Source organism: Trichomycterus rosablanca, chromosome 21 (assembly GCF_030014385.1).
Source record: "Trichomycterus rosablanca isolate fTriRos1 chromosome 21, fTriRos1.hap1, whole genome shotgun sequence".
Classification (NCBI taxonomy): domain Eukaryota; kingdom Metazoa; phylum Chordata; class Actinopteri; order Siluriformes; family Trichomycteridae; genus Trichomycterus; species Trichomycterus rosablanca.
The window spans coordinates 21,716,787-21,741,640 of NC_086008.1; the positions used below are offsets into that span (position 1 = coordinate 21,716,787).

The following is a 24,854-nucleotide window of genomic DNA, read 5'->3' on the forward strand; positions in this document are numbered from 1 at the left end:
TGGTGTCAGTGGTGTTGTTGATAGTGGTATTGGTGGTGTTGTAGGTTTTGGTGGTGGTGTCGGTTGTGTTGTACGTAGATGGTGGTGGGGTGTTGGTGGTGTCAGTGGTGTTGTTGATAGTGTTGTTGTTGGTGTTGCAGATAGTGTAGTGTAGTTGGTGGGAGTGGGGGTGTTGGTGGTGTTGTAGGTTTTGGTGGTGTTGTTGGTGGTGGGGGTGTTGTTTTTGGTGGTGGTGTCAGTAGTGTTGTTGATAGTGTTGTTGGTTGTGTCGGTGATGGTAATGTTGGTGCTGATGGAGTATTGTTTTTGTTGGTGCTGATGAAGGTGTTGGTGCTGATAGGGGTGTTGTTGCTAAGTTACCTCTGTGTTTTAATAGGGAATTACAAATGACTAAGCGGAGTGAATAAAGGTCCTAGAACACATTTCTTGCAGGCGTGTGTAAACTTTTGACTTGAATACTGCACTAAATAAATAAAGAGAAACAATCAGAGGCGTTAAATCTGAATGTAGGTGGATTTAAAAAGCCATATCTTTTTCTGTCCTGTGTTTATTATTCTGTGCTGAGGTTGACATTTGCTTGGACTCGCTCCTTGTTATAACTCGCAGCATTATCAAATCAGCGAGTTCAGAAAAGTCCCGCGGACATTAGTGGAAAAGAATCTGCTTCTTGTACGTTCTTAAATAGCCCGGCGAGGCGCCTGCGACGCCCGTGCTGACATTTATGCTTCTTTTATTTCGCCGCCCTTTACATCTGCAATAACTGTAGCAGGTTCGGTCTCATCAAAGGAGAACAGTGACGATGACGAAGGTGGCCTTTAAGAAAGGCCTTTGACTGAAGACAACCCAAGGAATGTAACATTTATCAAAGCGCGATGCCTGCGCCGCAGCTTTAGCCGCTGCCTCCAAATGTCATTTATCAAATTATTCCCCACGTGGAAAAGGACAGCTGGGATTAATCGACTTTTTTTAATATAGGCTCCGTGATACGGAGAAGTTTGTGTCGTGTGAAGTCAAGTTTTCTTGTTTTTTTTTTTGTCATGCTAATTAAATCCGCTCAGAAATCGACGTGCGCTTCACGTCTCTTCTTTCTCAAAGTGTGAAAACGAGTCCTGTCCTGTTTATTTTTTACTAAGTTTCTCTAAGCCTGACTATTCTGCGATGAGTCCAACAGTGTCTGAATGCCAGAGCTGGGATTCGAACCCACAATCTTCTGACTGGCACTACCCGCTGCATTACCACTGTCCCCAGGAAGCAGTCGGTGACCGTGATGGTCTGCGGCTCTCCTCAGACAGGGTGGGAGGATGTTTTATTTATCAGACGATCGTGTATGTGGAAGGATCTTCCACGCTTCAGCCCCCCCACATCAATTAGCATGTAGCTCAACAGGATGAAGCGTGTAGCATTAAAAGCAGAGTGTGTAGCATTATTGATATTCGCTTTGATTTAGCATGTTGCCTACAGAAGATCGATGAGCGCAGCGCAGCGCTAACAGAGAGCAGTAACGCGTGGGAGGTTGGGGCGGAGTGAGAGGAGCCCTTTTTCTATGCGGAGCAGAGAGCGGAGCTTGTTGAGCGAGCTCAGATTAGCGCAGTGTTAAGCACGCAGCCGATGCAATTAGTCAGGGGCCGGCGTTCGTCAAGGTGTGCGCATTAATTTGATGCCTTTCTGAGGCGAAGCATCGGCTGGAAATGAGCTTAACATAAAGGCAAATTAATCTGGAACCACGCACGGATGCGTCTGACTGAGAACCAAACGCCTTCCCTTCAATTTGCCGCTACCTCGCTTTACCTACCTCGCTCTACCAAAAAAGGAAAGAAAAAGAAAGAGCAAGAGAAGAAGAAGAGCAAATATGATTAAGTTTGTCACCCTGCTGTGGCATAAACCAGCCGTCAAACGTTCTAAATCAAAAAAAAAAAAAAGAACCAATATTTATTCATGAGGTCAGATGGAAGGTAAAGACGGCACACGGGCAATAAGCCTCCCTGACGATGCTCCTCCTCACCATACCTGAAACAAAATAGGCTGGCATGCTGCCATATTTATTTCATTTAAGTCCTCCCTGGCATTGGAGGCTCGGAGAAACCCAGAGAGGAACTTAATCATGCAACCAACCGAGCGCCGCTGGGTTCCTCTCATGTTCCTCACTCACTGCGGATGAAAACTGGGAACTCTTTCTGACTGCTCGGAATTTGCCGCTGCTGGTCTGTTAACAGCCAAGCAAACTGCTTTTAAACTATTCATAACCATTAAGAACCGTGGTAGTAAATGCTTGGCATGGTATTGCAGCTGGTACAGCGGGTGCCACAAAGCAACATGACTCCACAAGTCCAGCGCTTCTTCCATAAGGTTCCTCTAGAGATGAACACCCACACATTGGTGTAACGATATCTAATACGTCTTTATTATTCAATACAATCTGCACCATGATTCCAAATCGGTGATTTTCACAGTATGGTCAAAAGTATGTGGACATACCGTCGCAAAACTATGAGCATCAATAAATAGTTTCTCCTCCTTGAGCGACAACTGCCTGAGGTCTTTGTAAGGTCGGACACTAACGGCAGTACAACCCTGTCCTGTTTCTTTTGGCCTGTTTAATAATATCACTATCGGTACCTTGCCTGTGAAGTAGTCAGTCAGTACCTCCACACTGAGGTCTGATTTGGTCCCTGAAGTTCAATTCACACTGACATTAAACTGCAGTAACGAAGCGTGCCGGACCAAAACCAATTCTCAAATTGCACATCAGGCTTAGCAAGAATGCATCATCAAGGCTCATTAGCTAACTGAAGAACAGCGGTGCGGTGCCTGAAGCTCAAACGTTCCACGGCTACTTTACACACTTTCGGCAGCCTTGGCGTCTGATTTTTTTTTTTTTTTGAGTCAGACGGCTGGTCGGGAACGCGAGTCTGCTCCGCCGCGCTGCTCCGAAATCAGATTCAGCCTAAATAAGTGGCGTTTGGAACGGAGCACCTCGGGGCCTCGTGTTACTCAATCTTAAGTTGGGCTGACAGATCCGCCGGGAGACTTGATGAAAAAGAGGTTGTAGACTCGTAATTCAAGGTGCGGCGCTATATTTAGTGGAAAGCCATTAGCCACTAAAGGCTTTGGTCGTAATAAAAAGCGCTACGCTAGCCGAAATGGCGGGAAGAAAAACGCTGGGAAATTTTTTACGACCACGCTAATAAAACAGACAGCAGGAAGTGTTGAGCAGGTGAATATGTCTCATCAGTGGCGGCTGATGTGCAGCGTGTGTGCTGGATGCTAAGCACTTTCAGCCAGACTTTGTATTCAAGGCTTTTTAAAACAGTTACATGAGGCTTTGTTATATATACTGTACTTTATAAAGTCATGCTGGTAGGTGGATTTGTCCCCCTAGGTGTGTAAGGTGAACAAGTGAGTAAATGTGCAATAGCTGCCTAGACCATCAGAGATTTACGGTACATATGCTCACTTTATATGAGCACTTTATTAGGAATACCTATTTGGTATATTATGGGTATACAAGTACTGACTGGAGTCTATCTGTTGCTCTGTGCACACAATTGAAAGGGACTCCAACAAGACCGCCAGTCATCAGATGTTATTTCTACAACCTCAGTACTGCACTGACACTGTTCTATGTATGACTGTAACAGGTGCAGCAGTGTTGTTAGGATTTTTATTAGAAACACACGCCCCGTTAGAGCTGGTTGTAGGTGGACGGTTAGAAACAGGGCGCTTTCTGATCACAGGACGCTGGTGTTACCGTAACACTAAAATAACAACATAGCGGTACGTCAACTGGCTACACTAAAGCATCAGCAGCTAATCATTTGTCCACACGTTTGATTTGACGCTGTTTTTTTTTGCCGGATGTCCTTCCTGACTCATCTGGGTTTGAGACCGGCACTAAGGGTGCAGTGACAACCCTCACAATGGCTAGGGTCACGTAACGCCATGCACCCTCTGTACTTGTGAGCCCAGCCTGTGATTTGAACCCCCAGAACTCGGACGCTGCTGTTACCATTACAGCTGTAATAATGAAAAGTCTAAATGATTACACACCACATAGAATCATCACACAGAAAGTCATTACTGAATCCTGAATGTGTTCTCCTACGTCCATTAACGGCTTTACACCCGCTCAGGATCTCCCGCTTCCCTCGCCGCAAAACAAGCCCCCAGATTAATGTTTCCTTTGAATATTTAATAGCCGGACTGCAGTTTATATTTCTGCCTGGCTGCTTTCACTAGACAGCATTAATATTTCAGATCCAGCCATTAATTATCCGAAGCCCGAATGCACAATCAATGTGTTTCCATTAATTACGCTTTATTCAAAATTCATATTTGCTCGCCCGTTCATTGAGATATTTACACAAACAAATGAGGCTATTAAGCAACCACGCCTGCATTATTGATGCTGAGCCTTGCAATTCTCCAACAAAATGCCACGGCAATTAGTGGCGCATGTTGTTCGGGCCCAGCCCGGGCTGGAATTCGGTCTCAGACTGTCCCGCAGGATGTCTTCATTTTACTTACTGGAAATGTATACTGTACATGTTTGTGATGAGAATTATGCAGCGTTCAAGAGCTAACACGCTTGATCACGGCGTTCTGCTACGCTAGCCCAGTACCAGAGAGAGATGAAGCTATTGAGTTTGAATCTCAGGGGCTCTATCGACCTGTCCAGGACTCCAGCAGGCACAAATAGAGAAGGGAAAAGGGAGGCAATAAGGAACATCCTTTATTTTCAGTGCACACTGAAGCTCTGATGTAACTATAATCGGTACAAAGTTGTAACTGCAGCTTTTTTATTGAGAGCCAAACCTAAACCATCAGATTAAAAAAAAAAAACCCATTGTACCTGAAACAAAGGTTATCACGTTCAAGTTTTCCCTGCAGGTCAGACGGCGGCCTTGGAGGTAGCTTTCGGTTGTGCTTATGAGGCGACACGTGGCCCTGACTTGAAGGTAGCTTTTTTATTGCTCGTTGTTTTATTGGACTGCGCATGCAGGAGAGGAACGGCCACGGTGGAAGGGTGCATCAGATAGATGGCTTCTCTTTGCAAGTGGCCTTCCCTCGTTTACATGCCGTTAAATCACGGCGGCGATGCACGAAGGACGCGTGCCCGTTCGGCTCGACCGAGCCTGACTCGGATCTCGACGTTCGTGAGCTTTCGGCTTGTTCTGTCTCATCGAGCTGATGGAGAGGCGGGCGTATCAATTCTGTTTAAGATCAGCCTCCCCTCTCAGACGAATCACGGAATCGATAGCTCAGCCGTGATCGGAATGAACTGTTCTGACGGCAAAGTGAACACCTAAAGATCTTTCCATGGTCAGGAAATAAGAATAAAAAAGCCAGTTCTTTTTTGGACATTGATCCAAAGTGTTGCTTAGAGGCACATTCTGTTAAACATTGTTATTTTATTGTTATTACTATTATTATTCCACGAATCCACAGTTCTTCATAATCTGACTTTTTAAGTGTTTGAATTGGACCTGACCTCTGTAGCTTCTTGCTACTAGCACACTTCTGCATTCCTTTGGTCTTCTGTACCTCTTTGAATCTTAACCGCAGCATTAAAAGCTTGGGAATTAACGTAAGCTATGAAGTAGGCGGAGGTTAAACCAACAAAGAGGGGCGTGATGTTGGTGAGAGGCTGGCGCTGCCTACTACAAAGCTGCTCTCGTGGCCCCGTTGGCTTTGCTTCAGAGCGAACGGCGTAGTGAAGATCGAAACTTGGAACGAACGAGAGGTTCCGGGTTGGAGGAAAAAAGCCCAAAGGCTTCGGCAAAGGCAGAACATATTTCTTTACAGATGAGGGAAAGTATGTAAAGCAGATGAGTTGGAGCAAAGGGCGCCGCTCCAGGGACGACTGGAAAGAACAAACAAAACTTGAAGCAGAAAAAAGAGTGAAAATCGATGAACAGCACGATGATCAAAGTTGAACAAGCCTCCCCCTACACACACATACACTCGATAGTTCTTCTGAACTGTTCTTCTCCAAACCTACACAGTCCCCACCAGAGACCGGCAGTGCTGAGAAGCTTCTCTGGAAGCGTGTGAGTAAACACGGCAGCTCAGGAAACCAACAAGATGATCTTCCGTGGATTATGTGATTACAGGCGGATTATGTGAGCACACTGCATGGATTATATCAACTTCGTTAGCTGATTACAGACTGGCAGTCTCTTGTGAGCTGGCACTCTTTGCTCCATTGTCACAGGATGCACCGAGATGAAAGGGTTTCAAGGGCAATGTGTGGACAACCAACGTCCAAAAGTATGTGGACACCCGTTTAAATTATTGACAGGGTGAACAAAAAAAATCTATTGGACAAAATGATCCCTTTCTTGTACTGCTTTACCCCGGAGCCATTATTCACACTTTCACTCACACGCTTCATTCTTTTCCAAAAGTGCAATATTAAGTTCTCAAATTTTAAAGGTTCCGCCGATAAAAGGTTCTAGTGAGGCTGCAATCTCCGGAGCATCGTAAAGTTCCAAATAAACAAATACATCACCATGAACGAGGAGCAGAAACCCTCAGGCTGGTTCTGCCCGGTTTTTATGATGTGTGTGTAAAGCCCGCTACAGGACGGTGCTGCGGTTTCTGCAGAGCCGTAAATAACGCTGCGACTCGGACGCCACTAAATCTGAGAGCTGATAAAAAAGGCCTAATAAAAAGCTCATCTGCTGGGTGCCATCTGCAAACATCAGCTACCAGAGTCAAGCGGAGCTGCGTTGGCACTGTGAGGGACGGGCACCAAGGTTCTGAATGTACCAAGCTTTTTGTAACACACTCCTCAAGAATCACAGCTTTTACTAAAGTGGATGTATTTTATTATCATATACTGTATATAGACCATATGTGGACACCTGACCATGAGCTTATTGAACAGGTTATTTCAAGCTTTGGGTATTAATATAAGAGCTATAACAGTCCATCCAACAATCTATTCAGCCATCCCACAATCCCTTTATCAATTCAGCCATCCATCAGTCCAACCATCTTTTTATTAATCTATTCAGCCATCTATCCATCAATACAACCATTCATCCATCTACCTACATACCAGCCTTGTAGTAAGAGAAGCTGCACACAGCTTAAGAAGAGCCTACACATCACGCACCGTACAGAAATGACCTCTCGTAAACAGATCCGACAGCTATGTTTACATTCGCTTTGTTTAATCACAGGGTCTGTTACGCTCATATTGAAAAATGTATAAATACACTAGAGAGAGACTGAGTGTGTGTGTGTGTGTGAGAGAGAGAGAGAGAGAGAGAGAGAGAGAGAGAGAGAGAGAGAGAGAAACAGAGAGAGGAGAGTAAAGGAAGCTGTCATGGCTGATCTGATTATATGAATAAATCTAACAGAACATTTAAACAAGGACAAAGAGAAGAATGAAACACAGCCCTCATTACTCAGCTGATAAATTCAACTGGTTTCCATCAATGCTGTAAATCAGCATCAAGTGTGAGAAGTGAAGGTCAGAGTTTCTCTCGCTCACTCTCACTCATTCTCTCTCTCTCTTTTTCTCTCTCTGGTGAAAAGAAGAAGGTAAAGATCTGACGTTCTGTGCATCCCTACATATTTCATGTATTTCATGTATATTTCAAGAAAATAGACAAAGTAGGCCAATGGGAAAGACAAAGGACAGTGTGGAGTGTGAGTGTGGAACAGCAGATAAGATACGTATGGCCAAAAATATGTGGACACGACCTAAATATTTGGAACATGATGTCCACACGCTTCACAAGCTTAAGATCATGTGTTCACAGATTTTTGGCCATACACTCACAATGAAAAATAAGATGAGTGTCTACATATTTTTAGCTGTATAGAATAAAAAAGTACCCATTTGTTTCTTGATGCTATAACAGCCTTCACCCCTCTAGCCAGTCATGTCTGTATGTAGATGCACGACCGGCTGATAGCACCGCTGTGGAGTCACACCCTTGATCCCAACAGCAGTGGGCCAGTGCAATTTACCACTGCACCAACCTAGCGCCCAGACATGGAATATATGCTGTAAATATATTTTTGACTTTTGGTCTCACACACACACACACACACAGAGGGTGTGTAAAACTTTCCTTATATTTTCTTTATTGATTTTCACCCTCTATTCAATTTTTTTTCTCCTGCTCTAGCTTGTAATCATCTTCGATAGTAGCTGCAGCAAGAGAGAGAGAGAGAGAGATAGCGCGAGAGAGAGCGAGAGAGTGTGAGAGAGGGGGCGAGAGACACAGATGACAGCTGACAAACCTCTGCTGTCCATCAAATCCTGCTGCTGTATTCAGCAGAGACGTAAACACATCACCAGCTGAGACGTGACAGATTGATGAGTAATTAGCTCACTCAGCGTTTATAATCAATACAGATTCACTGCTGCTAATGTGAAAGAACTTGTCGGCCAACCAGCCAATCTTCTCTTCTGTTCTGCTCTTTTCTGCTCCGAAATGAAATGAACCGGAACATCAGCTGAAGCTTTCTTGACCGTTATCAGCACCCAGCCCTACAATCTGACTGAACTGGCACAAATTCCCACAGACGTACATCGGAGTGTTGTGAGAAGCCTTCTCCGAAAAGCAGCTGACTGAACAGCTCACACAGAGGTCACTATTTTAATACCATTTGCTTTTGCAACAGACTGCCAAATGGTCAGGTGTCCCAACACTTTTGGTCATATGGTGTGTATGTAAAATTTCTAGAATTTGTTTTCCTCCTTATTCCAAACATCTCCAAATATCAAAGAATAACATAAAAGGTTCCAGGAGGCTTTTCGAAGCCCTGATTTTCCAACGCCACCTCTTCAAAGCTCAAGGACGCTTCCACAGCTCACGTGTGAAGAGGAGGCTAATCCAAGCAGCGGGCTGTAACGCAGGCCACACACACACACTGACAGCTAGCGTGGTGATAAGTGTGGTGGGTCTCAAGCTGTGCTTTATAGGACATGATGGAGGAGCGTTGGAGGAGACAGGTAGAACAGCGATGGGAGCATCTGTATGTATTTAAAGTGACAGAGCGAACACTAATGGTGTTGTCGACCTAAAGACCCCCTCGAGGATGAATTAGCCCTATGACTCTGGCTAATGACACGCCTCGCAACGGAGATGAACGACCGTCAGCGCTCTTTAAGCAACATCTGGACTGCACGCCTGTGTGAATTTCCTGTTTGGCTGGAAATCTGAATGGCGGTGGGTTTTGTGGATCTTCTGTAGCTCTTCAGGAGCTGCAGGTCATTCATTTCAGTCCTATGGAAAGCTTGGAGGTGAAAAGAGTTGAGGTGGCCACCTGTATGCCAGTGGTTTTTGATGGGATGTTTAAAAAGCTCATGGTTAGGTGTCTTTATACTTTTGACCTGAAGGCTGGTGAATGTGTTTTCAAATGCTCGACAGCTGATTCAAGCTGATTTGCAAAATGTGCTAGCTAAAAAGGTTAGTGTTAGCATAAACCATGCAACTTCCTATCCGGTTGACTGCTTTCTCTTTTTCAGATGCAGCGTTTCGTCTCAGCTTAGGAGCTGACATGCTAATCTTATGCTAATCTCTTTGCACAGAAAATGTTGCTCTGGACAAAGAGGTCTGACCTGGTGCCGTGAATGAAATAGCGGCGGCTGAAAAAAGCACCGTTCCCATCAGTAGAATGAGTAATCATCTGGGTTGCGACACCAATATTCCCCGACATCATTTGCTGATAAGGCCACGTGTAGGTCATAAGTGCGCGTCCGGATTTGTTCTTGGCATTTTTTACGCCATGGCTCTGCATAAACGAGAGTCATGGTCACACAGGCAGACTCATAAATTACTCGCAGTCTGGGCCTAAACGCCGCCGCTTCCTGGTGAAATCGTCCCTCTAAGAAACGAGGAAACGCTTTTTATTACAGCCGTCGTTACTCTATTTCATCTGCCAGTGTTGGCTCGTTTGGTTTCATTTAAATGGAAATGCAAACACAGAGACTCGCACCCGCCTGTGCAGGTGATGGATTCTGGAATGGGCGCGGCAATAGCGTAACATCCTCCGGTGGCTGAACCTAGCCAGTGAGGTAAAGCTGTTTCAAACACTGATGAAATTGATAGTTTCCAATAATGTATTCAGTTTCAGTCTTGGAGAACAATAAAAACTAGCCTGTGACGAAGGCAAGGCAATGACCTTGAAGGTGGGTCCAAAAGTCTATGGACAGTAATCTAAAAACCACCATAAGCATCAAGCAGTAAAGACGATAATGAATTACACAGGAGGAAGAGCACTGAGTAGGGATAGGCTTGTCAATTAAATAAAGAAACAGCAGAAAGAAGAAGAGGGTCAAGTGCCTTGCTCAAGGGTCAAACATTGTTAGAATCTAGTATTTAATGACTCAACATTTATCGCTACACACAGACATATCGTACAGCCTCATCTGCATTTGGAACCACAGACATAAATCGCAAATGAACGGCAGCACAGATAAAAAAGGTCAGAAATCGACAGCAGAGGACCCACGTTGCTGTGCAGCATATGAGCTGTTTTAGGAAAATATTTTGAAATCAGGAAAAAAGGACATCAAAGGAGCAAACGCAAAACCCCTGCCTGGTACTATCTGGACAATAAAGCCATTTTGGACACCATTCGATCCACATCAGCTGCAGTGAACATGAGACAGGAACTGGAGGCTAGGGATGGCATTTTTTTCCACACCAATCTGTAATTACTATCTGATACTACCAGCTTCACATTGTTCTTGTGTAAGCCCCTTCAGCCCTGGTTATTAAAAGAAGAAGATGAGAAGAGGAAAGAGAACCTGTTCTTATTATCTGCCAAGATGTTTGATGAGTAAAAATTGGTCTAAAGAAACTTAACGATCCTGCAGGCCTGGAAACTTCTTGAAGCTGCATAAACCCATTAAAGTTGCACAACTGTAGCAGAGCTCTAATAACGCTCGGCACTGTGATGTACGCCCAGAGAAAAAGAAAACTTTTTCAGCAGGGTGACGGTTAGAACCTACACAATGGAATCCTCAGGCTAAAGAGACACCCACAGTGTAAAGCGGGTGCGTATAGTGTTGCACGAACCCACATAATGCTGAATTAAAGTCTATATTATTATAGCTCGTGGATGTATTTGTTCTCCCGGTGCTGAATTCCACCCAACTCAGATAAAATTACAGTGATTCTTCAAAATGTTTAGTAGGCATACTGTAGTAAGGTCGAACTAGAGAAAAATCAGTTCTGTAGGCATGTGGATGAGTGACTCCGGTGGGAAGGATGGTGGGTGTGATACCAAAAAAGGGGAAAAAACAGTTTACTTAGAAAAGCTGTGAAAATCTGGAAGGTGCGAATCTACACCATCATGATTTAAATCAACAGCAGTTTGACGTTGTTCTTTGATATGAAACTTGGTGAACTAAGTGTGAAATGATTCATTTTTATGCATCTGGGCTGCGTGACTCAACAATGCGAACATTTCTTATCGTAATTAATTATCCTAATTATTCACTCCAGTTAGAAACCAAACAGTTTCAGTGCTCAATTTAGACCCCACTAATAAAACTATACACTCTGCATATATATGAATTAGTACCAGACGTGTGTGTTACGTGTTAATACACCACTGTACATTTAAACACTAAGACTAAAATCACTCAAATCAAAGCTCAAAGAGTCAAAGATGGATCTAAACTGTAGATGTTACATTTACTCTGTATCAGTTACTGTAACACTGCAGGTGTTCATTAAACTGTATCAGTTACTGTAACACTGCAGGTGTTCATTAAACTGCATCAGTTACTGTAACACTGCAGTGTAAATAAACTGTATCAGTTACTGTAACACTGCAGGTGTTCATTAAACTGCATCAGTTACTGTAACACTGCAGTGTAATTAAACTGCATCAGTTACTGTAACACTGCAGTGTAATTAAACTGCATCAGTTACTGTAACACTGCAGGTGTTCATTAAACTATCAGTTACTGTAACACTGCAGGTGTTCATTAAACTGCATCAGTTACTGTAACACTGCAGGTGTTCATTAAACTGCATCAGTTACTGTAACACTGCAGGTGTTCATTAAACTGCATCAGTTACTGTAACACTGCAGGTGTTCATTAAACTGTATCAGTTACTGTAACACTGCAGTGTAAATAAACTGCATCAGTTACTGTAACACTGCAGTGTAATTAAACTGTATCAGTTACTGTAACACTGCAGTGTAATTAAACTGCATCAGTTACTGTAACACTGCAGTGTAATTAAACTGTATCAGTTACTGTAACACTGCAGGTGTTAATTAAACTATCAGTTACTGTAACACTGCAGTGTAAATAAACTGCATCAGTTACTGTAACACTGCAGTGTAATTAAACTGTATCAGTTACTGTAACACTGCAGTGTAATTAAACTGTATCAGTTACTGTAACACTGCAGTGTAATTAAACTGTATCAGTTACTGTAACACTGCAGGTGTTAATTAAACTATCAGTTACTGTAACACTGCAGTGTAATTAAACTGCATCAGTTACTGTAACACTGCAGTGTAAATAAACTGTATCAGTTACTGTAACACTGCAGTGTAATTAAACTGTATCAGTTACTGTAACACTGCAGTGTAATTAAACTGTATCAGTTACTGTAACACTGCAGGTGTTAATTAAACTGTATCAGTTACTGTAACACTGCAGTGTAATTAAACTGCATCAGTTACTGTAACACTGCAGGTGTTCATTAAACTGTATCAGTTACTGTAACACTGCAGTGTAATTAAACTGTATCAGTAACTGTAACACTGCAGTGTAATTAAACTGTATCAGTTACTGTAACACTGCAGGTGTTCATTAAATTGTATCAGTTACTGTAACACTGCAGTGTAATTAAACTGTATCAGTTACTGTAACACTGCAGTGTAATTAAACTGTATCAGTTACTGTAACACTGCAGGTGTTCATTAAATTGTATCAGTTACTGTAACACTGCAGTGTAATTAAACTGTATCAGTTACTGTAACACTGCAGGTGTTCATTAAATTGTATCAGTTACTGTAACACTGCAGTGTAATTAAACTGTATCAGTAACTGTAACACTGCAGTGTAATTAAACTGCATCAGTTACTGTAACACTGCAGGTGTTCATTAAATTGTATCAGTTACTGTAACACTGCAGTGTAATTAAACTGTATCAGTTACTGTAACACTGCAGTGTAATTAAACTGTATCAGTTACTGTAACACTGCAGTGTAATTAAACTGCATCAGTTACTGTAACACTGCAGTGTAATTAAACTGCATCAGTTACTGTAACACTGCAGTGTAATTAAACTGCATCAGTTACTGTAACACTGCAGTGTAATTAAACTGTATCAGTTACTGTAACACTGCAGTGTAATTAAACTGCATCAGTTACTGTAACACTGCAGGTGTTAATTAAACTGTATCAGTTACTGTAACACTGCAGGTGTTCATTAAACTGTATCAGTTACTGTAACACTGCAGGTGTTAATTAAACTGTATCAGTTACTGTAACACTGCAGGTGGTAATTAAACTGTATCAGGTGTTAATTAAACTGTATCAGTTACTGTAACACTGCAGGTGTTAATTAAACTGTATCAGTTACTGTAACACTGCAGGTGCAATTAAACACTGTATAGGTTAACATGACACATGTTAATTTAACACTGTATCTATTAATCCAGCACTGAAGGTGTAATCAAACACAAAGATGTTTACTATCTATTAACGCAACTCAACACTGTAGATGTTAATTAAACACTAATATGTAATGTCATGCTGGAACACAATGAAAATAAGAGTTGCCTCTCCACTATACCAGGTAACGAAACATTATTTCAACACTGCATCAGTTCATGCAACACTGGAAGTGCCGATGCAGCATTTTGTTCATGCTAGCCTAATAACACACTGCATTCATCAGTGTTCAGTCAATAAACACCGCAATACTGTATTAAACACAAGCTATCTAACGCAACACTGAAGATGCTGACCCTGTACAGGTGCTGTACAGATGCAGATAGATAAGGGGGTGATTAACAACTGAAGAGATTAATTGTTTAATCCAACACAGCATTGGTTAATGGATTCAAGAAGACTGAATTCAATAGTGCAGGTTGAGGGTTAATACAACAATGTGCTATTAGACCAAGAGGAACTGCATAGTGCTGATTCAACACTGCAAAAATGTTCTACATCTTCTATATAATTCTATGTAATACCAAATGTTTTGTATGCACAGTATAAATTCACAAATTCAACATTTTATTAAGCAATATACATTAAATGCATGCGCACATGTGTACATCAAGCCTGGAAGAAATGCACATGTATGTATTTATCTGTATAAATGAACACTGCAGTAGTGACCAAAGGCGGGTCCACAATACTGAGAAATGTGATGACCAACACCCCACACCCCAAAAAGAATGGTTTTATAAGCTAATAATAAAATATAGAGCTTATTTAGAAATATGTGATATGGATGATGCACACAGTGCACGCGCGCCTGTTGCACGAGCGTTCCACGCGCGAGACACACTCAAAAAATAACGGTCGCCCCAGTCTGAGTACTTTATACCCGTATAAAATAGCATCAAAATACACGAAATAGAAACACAACTTTAATAAAGAGTGTACATTCTAGTAATACACCGCAGTTTTTCACACAAACAAATCACATTAGGGGTTAAAATCATGTTTAAATTCCTACCTCGGCCGTCCGCGCACTTGAGGCTAATGAGAAGAAGCAAGGCGAAGTCCCAACCGCTCCGGCGTCCGTTACTTCTCATTTCGGTCTCCTGTTCCTCCTCAAACCCCGAACATTTCGTCCTGCTGCTCACAAGCCTCGGGCTCCTTCCGAACGAGACTGAGTAAGACGCGTGACATTGTCAGACTGAGGCAGAAACTATCCGGCGGCATCACTGCGTCCGCTGCGCTGCGCTGCTCTCCTCTGCTCACCCACAGTTAGCGCTGGACTACAGAGCTCCCGCTGCCTCTTCGTACTTTTAACGCGCTCACGCCGCGCTCTCGGCCAATTACGTACTTAGAACGCGAGACTGACAGCCGGGTCAGCCAATAGCAGAAGGTCGCAGCGGTAGGCGGGACTTCGGGCTCAGGCTCAGCACCAGGTGCAGAATCAGCTGCTTGAGGGAGAAGCGCGAGCGCGTGCAGTGCGCGAGGGGAAACAGTAACAGTTAGCAGTTAGCTAACAACGTGAAAAGTCAACATTTCATATTCAAATAATCGTCATAAATTAATTATAATTCCACTTATTGGCCTTAATTTGGAATTCACACATTTTATGTTTTCATAATATTGAATTAGTTAATCAATTTATGTACTTATTTTTGTGTAAATCAAAACATAGGGCAAATAGGGCGGTTGTAGCCTAGCGGTTAAGGTACTGGACTAGTAACCCAAAGGTTGCTGGTTCAAGCCCAACCACTGCCAGGTTGCCACTGTTGGGCCCTTGAGCAAGGCCCTTAACCCTCAATTGCTTAGACTGTACACTGTCACAATACTGTAAGTCGCTTTGGTTAAAAGCGTCTGCTAAATAACAAAAATGTAAATGTAAAAATCTTTTATAAGTAGGAACGGTTACCACACCGACGATGATGGTGTGAAAGATAGTGTTGATGCTGCACTCCAACATGAGTCCCCATGCTTGGGTTTGATCCTTTCCTCTGGTCACTATCTGTGAGGAGGTTGGCAAGTTTTCCCCATATCCACATGGGCTTCCTTCAAGAACTTTGGTTTCCTCATAGCGGAAGGTGGATTAGCTGCTTTGAACTGCCCAATGTGTACATCATTTAACGAACGTTTTAATGTCTGTTTACCTGCAAATGGTAGGTGTCCTCTCCTAGGCGTGTTCCTGCCCACTGGTACCACAATCCAGAACAACATGATGTGTTTACTGTTAATAATTAAATCAATTTCACCAAACAAGCTTTCAGCGGGCACATATGGGCCAACATTGGGCTGAACAGAGAGACCTGTTGCAGTTTGCGGATTGGCAAATGATTGGACTCTTAACGTTGGGCCCTCAGTATATTTTACGTTCATGTTTTATGCCAAAGTGGCTTATAGTGTAAATAAATACAATACCAACAATTCAGGATTAAGAACCTTGCTCAGGGGCAGTGGTCAGACCAGTGACCTTCCAATCAATAGTCCAGTACTTTAACCACTGAGCTAATGCTGTCTTTATTAGGCCCTTGTGGGTTTTACAATGCTTAGCTCACAATGACCCCTAATCCCTCATGTTTGTGTGACCCACTGCCCACTGCTTGCCGTATAAAGCATATCAGCTTGTATAAGAACATAAACACTTCTAGAGTTAAATAGCCAAACAGTTACCATACACATTTGAGAAGCTCTGGTTTGGAGGTAAATTTGCCTTTAGCAATTCCACCCAACAGACATGATCAAAGTCTAGGATTGAACCCAGGTTTCCAGGATCCGTGTTGCTATGAGGCACCCCCACTACCTGCTGCATCAAAAAAAACCTTCTTATTATTTTTATTTCTATTTAAAAGGTATCAGCCTATAGACGGAGGGCATTTGAGCAAAGTTGAGACTTTAGGGATTCAAATAAATTGTAGTTTTCCTCTCTGTTGAAGTGTTTGGCCTATTTTACTTTACATAAAGCATTAGCAGAGCTAAGGTCCATTTACAAATGCATAATAGTCTTTTCTTTCAGCTCAGACAGTGGGGGGATATTATTCCTATTGCATATTCACCACACAATAAGGTGTGGAGGAAACATTACGTTTGGAGAAGCAATTGAACCGGTTAGCATGACTCACACCTTATAGGCGATGACATTCAAGAACAGGAGATTTTTCTGCAAACTCAATTATGCAAAGAAGAGCGTTCAGGCGGCGCTTTTTGTTTTGCTTCCGTGCAGCCTGTAAAACAATTACTGGCCACGCAAATATGAAGCAAGGTGGAAATTTAAGATTGATACAGTAGGACAAACGTACGTTCTATGCAGCACCTTACAGTGTGAGCAATTCATCTCATTTGTTTTGTGGGAAACTGTGGCGTGTGGAGACAAACAAAAGTATGGAAAGTGTGTGCAGATGCTCTCTCTTCTTCTAATCTTTAAATTCATGTGTTTCAGCCAGAGAAATTGCTAACTGGTGCAATAAATCAATTACATACTGGAATAATGTAGTGTTTCTTTACCAAATAGATCAAATTATGTCTATAGAGCAGGCTTTGCACACAGTGGCACAGTCATGCTGAAACAAAAGAGGACCTTCACTAAACTTCTGCCACGTACCTAAAAGATTTTTATTTACCATTGTTAGCAATTTGTTGACCATGTAGTGTACCACAGAGCAGCCCTTTAAACCGCAGAAACGGGATTACAGAATCTTTTTCTCTCTGAAGATTCAAGAACCTCGATGAAGAGGACTCAAAATAAAAACAAGCCTTCTCAAAGGGTTAACATCTAAGAGTGAATAATGGAGAGTGTCTCAATTACTGCACTGATGCACATGTTCAAGGTTCCTGCACTCTATCACACGGTGTATAGATGTCTGAAGCACATTCATGCTCTGCAGAAATATTCCACTCCATACTTGTCCAAATAGAGCTCAGTAATGCAGCTCTGGGTGTTTTTATCACGTAAAGAATTCAGTTCTGCAGAATATGACTGGGTTTTTTTCAGGAACCTCGACATTCCATCAAGTACAAAATTGTAACCTGAACCGAAGGACAGATTCCATCTTTCTTCACTATATTCACACTGCAAAGTGACCCCAATCAGACTTGGAGTGGAATGGAACTACAGAACAGCACAACTACAGAAGTAAAGGTAGGTGGAATCACAGGTCTACATGGCTACTGACATCCAGAACTTCATAAATGAGTATTTGTAGATCAACCAAACTGTGAAGTGAGGTATAAAGGCAGGGAATCACATAACTGTGGAACTACAGAAATGTGGAACTACAGAAATACAGAACTGTGGAACTACAGAAATACAGAACTGTGGAACTACAACAATACAGACATATAAAACTACAGGAATACAGAACTATGGAACTACAGAACTAAAGAACTGAAGAAATACAGAACTGTGGAACTGCAGAAATACAGAACTATGGAACTATAAAAGGCTAAGAAATGAAAATAGTAACTATACTTTTTGACCTGAAAGGATAATTACATTTCATTTGATGAATTAAACACTCCTGACTTCAGTTCATCGGTTTTAAGAAGAGAAATCTTCTTCTTTTTCTTCTTCTTGAAAGATGTTCACACTTCTCAACTTCACTGCTAATGTGAGTGTTCATTTTCTGCAGTGGTGTAATAGTGAAGCTCTGGCTGAAACCGCTGTGTGGACTTTTGCTGGGCTTCATTAGAGATAATTGAGGATGCTCGACTGAAACAATCGCTGGTGTCTGAGGGGGGATGATGAAGTTGTTACTAAAGATAAATGATTGAATGAAGTAGCGTAGAGCAGTACTACTCCATTTAGAGCGGAAATGTTCGGGTGGATTTCTCTCCCCTGCACATCAGGATGGCAGCCTGGCGCTCAGTCTCCTCCAGAAGTTAATTAACCAGGACTCGGAGTGTTAAATTCTTCCTGCAGTTTGACAGATTCCATTGACCCAGTTTTTTTCACTCTGTAGCTTCACTAAAACTCGGAGGAACTTCAGCAGGAATTCAATAAAATCAGGTGGACGTGCTTTACAAAGGCAGCATTTTAATAAACAAGCCAACCCACACTTAGAAGTAAATGCAGGAAAATATGATTCAGGGTCTAGTGCTGTATGTAAGGTGGTTCCATCAAAGGACACAGCAGTTCTGCACCTCGTTCCCCACAGGAAATGCTGAAAAGAGAAATAAATTGTACACACATTTACTGCTGAGCAGTTCAAATACACTAAGCAGGTGCCACCGGCGGCCTGCGACTAATAAAATCCAGACTTTCGTTGCCCCAGGTGAAGCAGAGCGCGTTCCCCCGCTCGCCAGATTTAGCTGTGGACACTTCAGTCCGAGCCCGACTCTCCTGAAAGTGCCCGACATCATCATGAATATTCGTCCCATGCCGCTCGTTGCGAGGGGCATCACAGCACCATCTGGTAAACAGCCAGCAGGTGGCTTAATATTAAATTCCTGACAGGGCGAAACATGGTGAATGGACAGGTATTCCATATGGTGCACGCCGAGTGCAGATTTAACCCTCATGTTCAAGATCAGGTCAAAACAACCCCTTCCAAGAGGATGATTTTTTTTTCCCAACGTGAACTTGATGTTTGGCTCTGATTACCTGATCAGCATGCAAGTTGTGTGTCCAACAATTCTGACTGTGAGCTTGGCAATCGAAAAGTCTCAGATTGTGGCCAAAAGTAGCTGGACCGTACATAACCTTACAAATGTGTGGATCAGAGATCAGTGGTCACTTCCCAAGGTCAGGAATAAAAACCAAACTGTTACTTGAGAGGTATACAATCATACAGGCTTTATATCATGATGGGCTTAAAAACTGGCACCTTGGTGGCTAAATTCGTTGCTGATCGCACAAACATAGTCATCTATGGTCAAAGTTTTGTGGTCAGATTCAGAGTTTAATGACCAGATGGATAGATTATAGATAGATAAATAGACAGACAGACAGACAGACAGACAGACAGATGTATAGATCATAGATAGATATATATAGACAGACAGACAGATAGATAAATTATGAATATATAGATAGCTAGACAGATAGACAGACAGACAGATAGATATATAGATAGACAGACAGACAGATCGATAGATAAATTATAAATATATAGATAGATATACAGAGAAATAGACAGACAGACAGATAGATTATAAATACTCAGATGACAGACAGAGAGCTAGACAGACAGATTATAAATATACAAACAGACAGACAGACAGGCAGACAGGCAGACAGATAGATAGACAGACAGATAGACAGACAGATAAACAGACTATTCAAACCCAACAACACTGTACATAGAGGTCGCTCAGTTTTAATACCATTTGTTTTTTAAAAGTGATGTCCAACCAGCTCATGTTCAGGCATCCGAATACTTTTGGCTGTATCGTGTGGTTCAGTATTTTAGATATCTCTCAGTGATGTGAGATTTGTGTCGGGGTCTGAGGCGCGTCTAGATGCTCAAAGTGTGATTTCTAATGGGATCTGACAGCTGGGTTTATACTTCTCTTCTATTTCTGACACCATCGTTCATCATACAGAGCAGTTACAATGTACACACACACACACACACACACGCTTTCATTTATTCAGTAGAGTACACACACACACACACACACACACACACCAGTTCATCATCTGGGATGTAGATGAAATGGACTTGAAGATGATTTGAATTGTAGTGAGAAGGACTCGGGCAGCGTCGGCCTCCCACTCTCCTCCCTCACTCGTCTGATTACAGTAAGCCAGACGAGGCCAGACAAGGTCGAGGAACACTCACACGCCCACGACCTTGGCGTCCTGCGACATGCGGGCGGTTCCTCATCTGGCCTTACCTCCCTCAGACAAGCCAACCGTGTCTGTTAAACACCCGACCAGGATCGTTAGAGTATCTGCCCACACACACACATACACACACACACACACACACACACACACACACACACACACATACATACACACATTGTTGGCATTGTTGGCACCAGAAACCATCAAAGGACAAGTACAAAAGAAGTATGTGGAATAAAAGCATAGCCCTAATCATAAGATGTGGACACCCCTCCTAATTCTTTAGTTTAGTTGTGAACAGGCATCCCCAATGCAGTAACACACTCCAGACAGAATCCATCACTGGGCTCAGGCTTAGCCCTAGCCAATCACGTCTGTATGTAGACGGCCGACTGACTGATAGCACAGCTTGGGATCCGAACCCTAGATCCCAGCGTCAGTGTGCTAAATTGTTTTTTATTCTGAATTTGTCCACCTTTATCTCCCAATCTAGTAGTTTTTAATTCCCGACTGTGAACGCACTGGTGCTTGCACAACCCCCAGTCTGATCAAGGATCAAGCTCTATGTGACTCCTTCTCCTAATCATGCAGGCACCTGAAATGTCACAGTGGCAGCGGAAGAGACCCTGTCCAACCTTCCCTCCGTCAAACACAGACAAATGTGTCTGTGTGGATGCCCGACTAGGCCGGTGTCTCTGCTGAGATTCGAACTTGAGTTCCAACACTCCACAGTAATGTGTTAATATGTTAGAGCACTGTCTTAATGCCTGTCTTAAAAAACATTCATTATTCTGCCATCCTGGACCCCAATTTCTACCTTCTACCATCAATTTCTACCATATTTTTCATCTACACAACAGGGTATCAGTATATACACCAGAGTAAATACATAAACAAAGCTTAATAAAACAACCAATGCTCTCACCAATGGTTAAATATTTGCCCTATTAACATCTGTACACATCCAGTCCACTCAGCAGTGTACACATCAGGGCTTTATACATGCTGCCACCTCGCCCATCTTTCCCATCAAGTATCTTATGCCTTCCAATGCCCCAGGAACAATTCATCTAATCATGCCCAATCTTTCAGCATTTATCTCCATCCTAAAGCACAAACTCTGGGGTGAAAAGAAATCCGACTCACAAATCTATTCATGGACGGCAGCCCAAAAATCTTGGATGTCAGAGCAGCACCACGAGCCACGAACAAAATCCCCCTTCTCGGATTCAGCGCGCCAACGGTGTGGAGCCGAGTTCTAACTCCGCTTAGGAACCGTCGTGCTTTTGTGAGCTCAGCACTGTACGGACGCATCGAATTCGCTCGCTTCAGGCCTCGTTTTGCTTCCGAATGAAACTATATGAGCTTTACGGATGCTGCATCGTGCAGTTTGTGACGTCCTGAAAAAACAGATCGATACGTTGATGCCACGCTGCAGTGGGGAAAGAAGTGTGTGGAGGCAAAAATCTGAAGTGTGTGTGTGAAGGAGCGATGATGTATAGAGCTCTTAGATAAAAAATGGGTACAATATTGGGGAGCAACATGCAACCAAACTCTTGGCAGGGCAAGGACTCCAAGATTCATTTCTGTGTACCATGTAGTGAATCAATTCATGAGTCAACTCATCGACTTGATTCGTTCCAGATGTTTACATTAACTGTCAAGGTCTGGAAATAAATGATAGATATTGGTGCACCAAAAACAGGCTGATGATGGACTGGCCACTGGGAGTAAACGGGTGAGAATATGATGCCTCAAAAATACACTGGCATTTTGTCCAGGCTGCATTTTTACCTTGTGCCCAGTGTTGCTAGGTGGCACCTAGGGGTATGTTCTCGGGCACCTAGAGCACCAAACCTCAATGAATTTGAGTTTTATTGATCAGAACTCATGGTGGAATTTTTAGAACCTGACTTGTTGAGCCTTATCAATAGGGTTGAAATCAAGGCTTGTCCAGGTCCAACAGATCAGCTGATTTTACCAATCGAAAACCAGTATTAGGTAGAGCTTGATAGTAGGTACAGGTTGTGGAGTTTAAATGCCTGAACTTTTCCTTTTCTCGTCCAAACAACTTCTGGTAATTGAAAACGTCCTTTTTGTTTGGAGCATGTGAAGCTTGGTTGAGTGTTACCAATGACGTGATAAGCACTAGCGTGACTAGGGGATTGAACCCAAGCGTCCGGATGTCTCCCCCTCAGGTGACAAATTGTGTTTTTTTTCCGACCTTGGCGAGAGGCCACCGTTTAATCTTGGGCGTATTTATATGGTCACCAGCTGTAGCCAATCATAAACACTGAGGAAGAACTGAAGGGCCATTATAGAAATCATATCTATGTGTCTATATTCGGATGAAGATGCTTGAGCTCCAGTAATTCAGTCACGTGCATGTATGTAAACTTCTGACCTTCGCTGTAGCCGCATATCAGAACAGAGTTTGTCACTCGGTGAACGAATCCCGCTGATGATAAATCACTGCATTCACCCAACAACTCCTCCAGAACAGTCCCGACCCGGGGTGTTATAAATAGACCCGCGGGGTGCTCACCAAAGACACACTCCATCTCCACTGTTTTAGAGACGCAGTCCAATTATTATTGATCCCGCTCACGCACGCCGCTCAGTTTCATTTGTCTCCGCGTCCTCTTTCACTGCGTCGGCGCGGCTTCATCCCGGCGGGAGTCGAGAAGTAAAGAGATTGGCGACGTGGGAAAAGCCGGAACATCCCACATAATCCCTGTGCTACCCATCATGCTCGGCGAACCCCTAATGCACACCGGAGTGTAGACCGGGACGAGTTCATTTAGAGCCGGCTGTGTGAGGAACGTGACCGCGAATGAGACGCCGCGGATAACGCCAAGCAGAGCTTAGCGAGACCCGGCCGACGCCCGATCCCACTGAATTTGCTCTTGAATTTGCTCTACCAACTGGTTTGGTACTTAATAGTATGACTAAACCAGTTAGAGCAATTGAGGCTTAAGGGCCTTGCTCAGGGGTGGGGCTTGAACTGGCGACCTTCTGATTACTAGTCCACACGCTTTTATTAAAAGCGATTTATTACTATTTACAGTGACAGCAATTGAGGGTTAGGGGCCTTGCTCAGGGGCCCATAGCAGTGGTGGGGCTTAAACCGGAAACTAAGCTGGTTACTAAGCTGGATGTTTTTATTTAAAGCAACTTACTATTATGACTGAAGCAGTTTAAGCAAATGAGGGTTAAGGTCCTTGCTCAGGGCCCCAACAGTGGAACTTAGCGGTGATGGGGCTCGAACTGGTGACCTTCTGATTACTAGTCTGGGTGCTTTTATTTACAGTGGCTTACTATTATGACTGAACCGACCAATTAGGGGTTAAGGACTTTCCCAACAGTGGGAACTCAGCAGTGGTGGGGCTCGAACCAGTGACCTTCTGATTACTAGTCCGTTCCCAGTCATGCTGGAATAGACAAGGCCCTTCCCCAAACTGTTGCTAAGCAACGAGGAGTACCAAAGTGTTTATTGTGCACTAAATAAAGTCCTGCAGTCGTTCACCGTCGTCTCCTGTTAGCTTTAACGGCTGTAACGTGAGACGTCTCAGATCGGACCTGTCAGAGACGTAACCTTCACCCATCCGTCTCCATCATCTGATCCACGTCCACAGATCTTGTACCCCGCTCACAAAAAACCACAACCACTTTGTCCTGGCAGACGATCCCCTCTCGCCCGGGCGACGGCGTCTCACGTTACCCGAGTCGAGCGGGAGCTTCTCAGGGAAAAGGAGAAAGTCCCTCATAATCGAATCTCCTCCCCGAGTTCCGTCTGCAATTTAAACGTGAGCGAAAGGTCTCGGAAGGGAACGCGCTCGTTTAAGAGCTCGGCCGACAAATTACAAAGGACCTGTCAAGTAGGACGTGCAATTTTCACCGGGGGGAGAAGAGAGTCTAATTTTATTCATAGATTTTACACCCAAAAGTTCTTTTCTTTTCTGGAAGTCTAATGACATCATAACTTTACTCCTTTATTAAAGTCTCGACTTCATTTAACTTTCTAACAGCGAGCGCTCATGATCAGGGTTCATGCGCCTTCTCATGGACTGGAAAACTTCAGCTGCTCAACATCCCTGTAAGAGAACGATGATAGGATTCTCATGTGTCGGGGGACGTTGGTGAGAACTAAATTGGCCGCAAGCTAATTGGGAATGAAATACGGTGGGGGCAATAACCGAGAGATGGAGTGATTATCCCGGCCTCGCCCGCTCTGAAGGACTTTATCACTCTCGTCATGCCACACCCGTACTGGAGTTATAGGAATTTGTTATTTATTTATTGATTTTCTTTCTTTCTTTCTTTCCTTCCTTCCTTCCTTCCTTCCTTCCTTCATGATGTATTTATTTATTACTTTATTAGACGTGCAAGTGAGGTGAACTGAGGTACTAAATC

General features: G+C 43.2%; 1 protein-coding gene across 7 annotated transcripts in view; it reads right to left on the minus strand.

Annotated features, from left to right (window-relative positions):
- Window positions 1-14,936, minus strand: part of unc5db (unc-5 netrin receptor Db) — a 110,066-nt gene extending 95,130 nt beyond the window's left edge. For 6 of the 7 annotated variants that reach the window (XM_063017424.1, XM_063017428.1, XM_063017426.1 and 3 more), the window contains exon 1: window positions 14,682-14,749. Coding sequence is in view for 1 of the 7 variants with exons in the window: in XM_063017423.1 (XP_062873493.1) it covers window positions 14,682-14,760 (79 nt within the window). In the remaining 6 variants the exon portion in view is untranslated. Of the gene's footprint in view, window positions 1-14,681 lie in introns of all 7 variants that reach the window. The other variant, XM_063017423.1, reaches the window with a different exon arrangement.
- Between the last annotated feature and the right edge of the window lie 9,918 nt (window positions 14,937-24,854).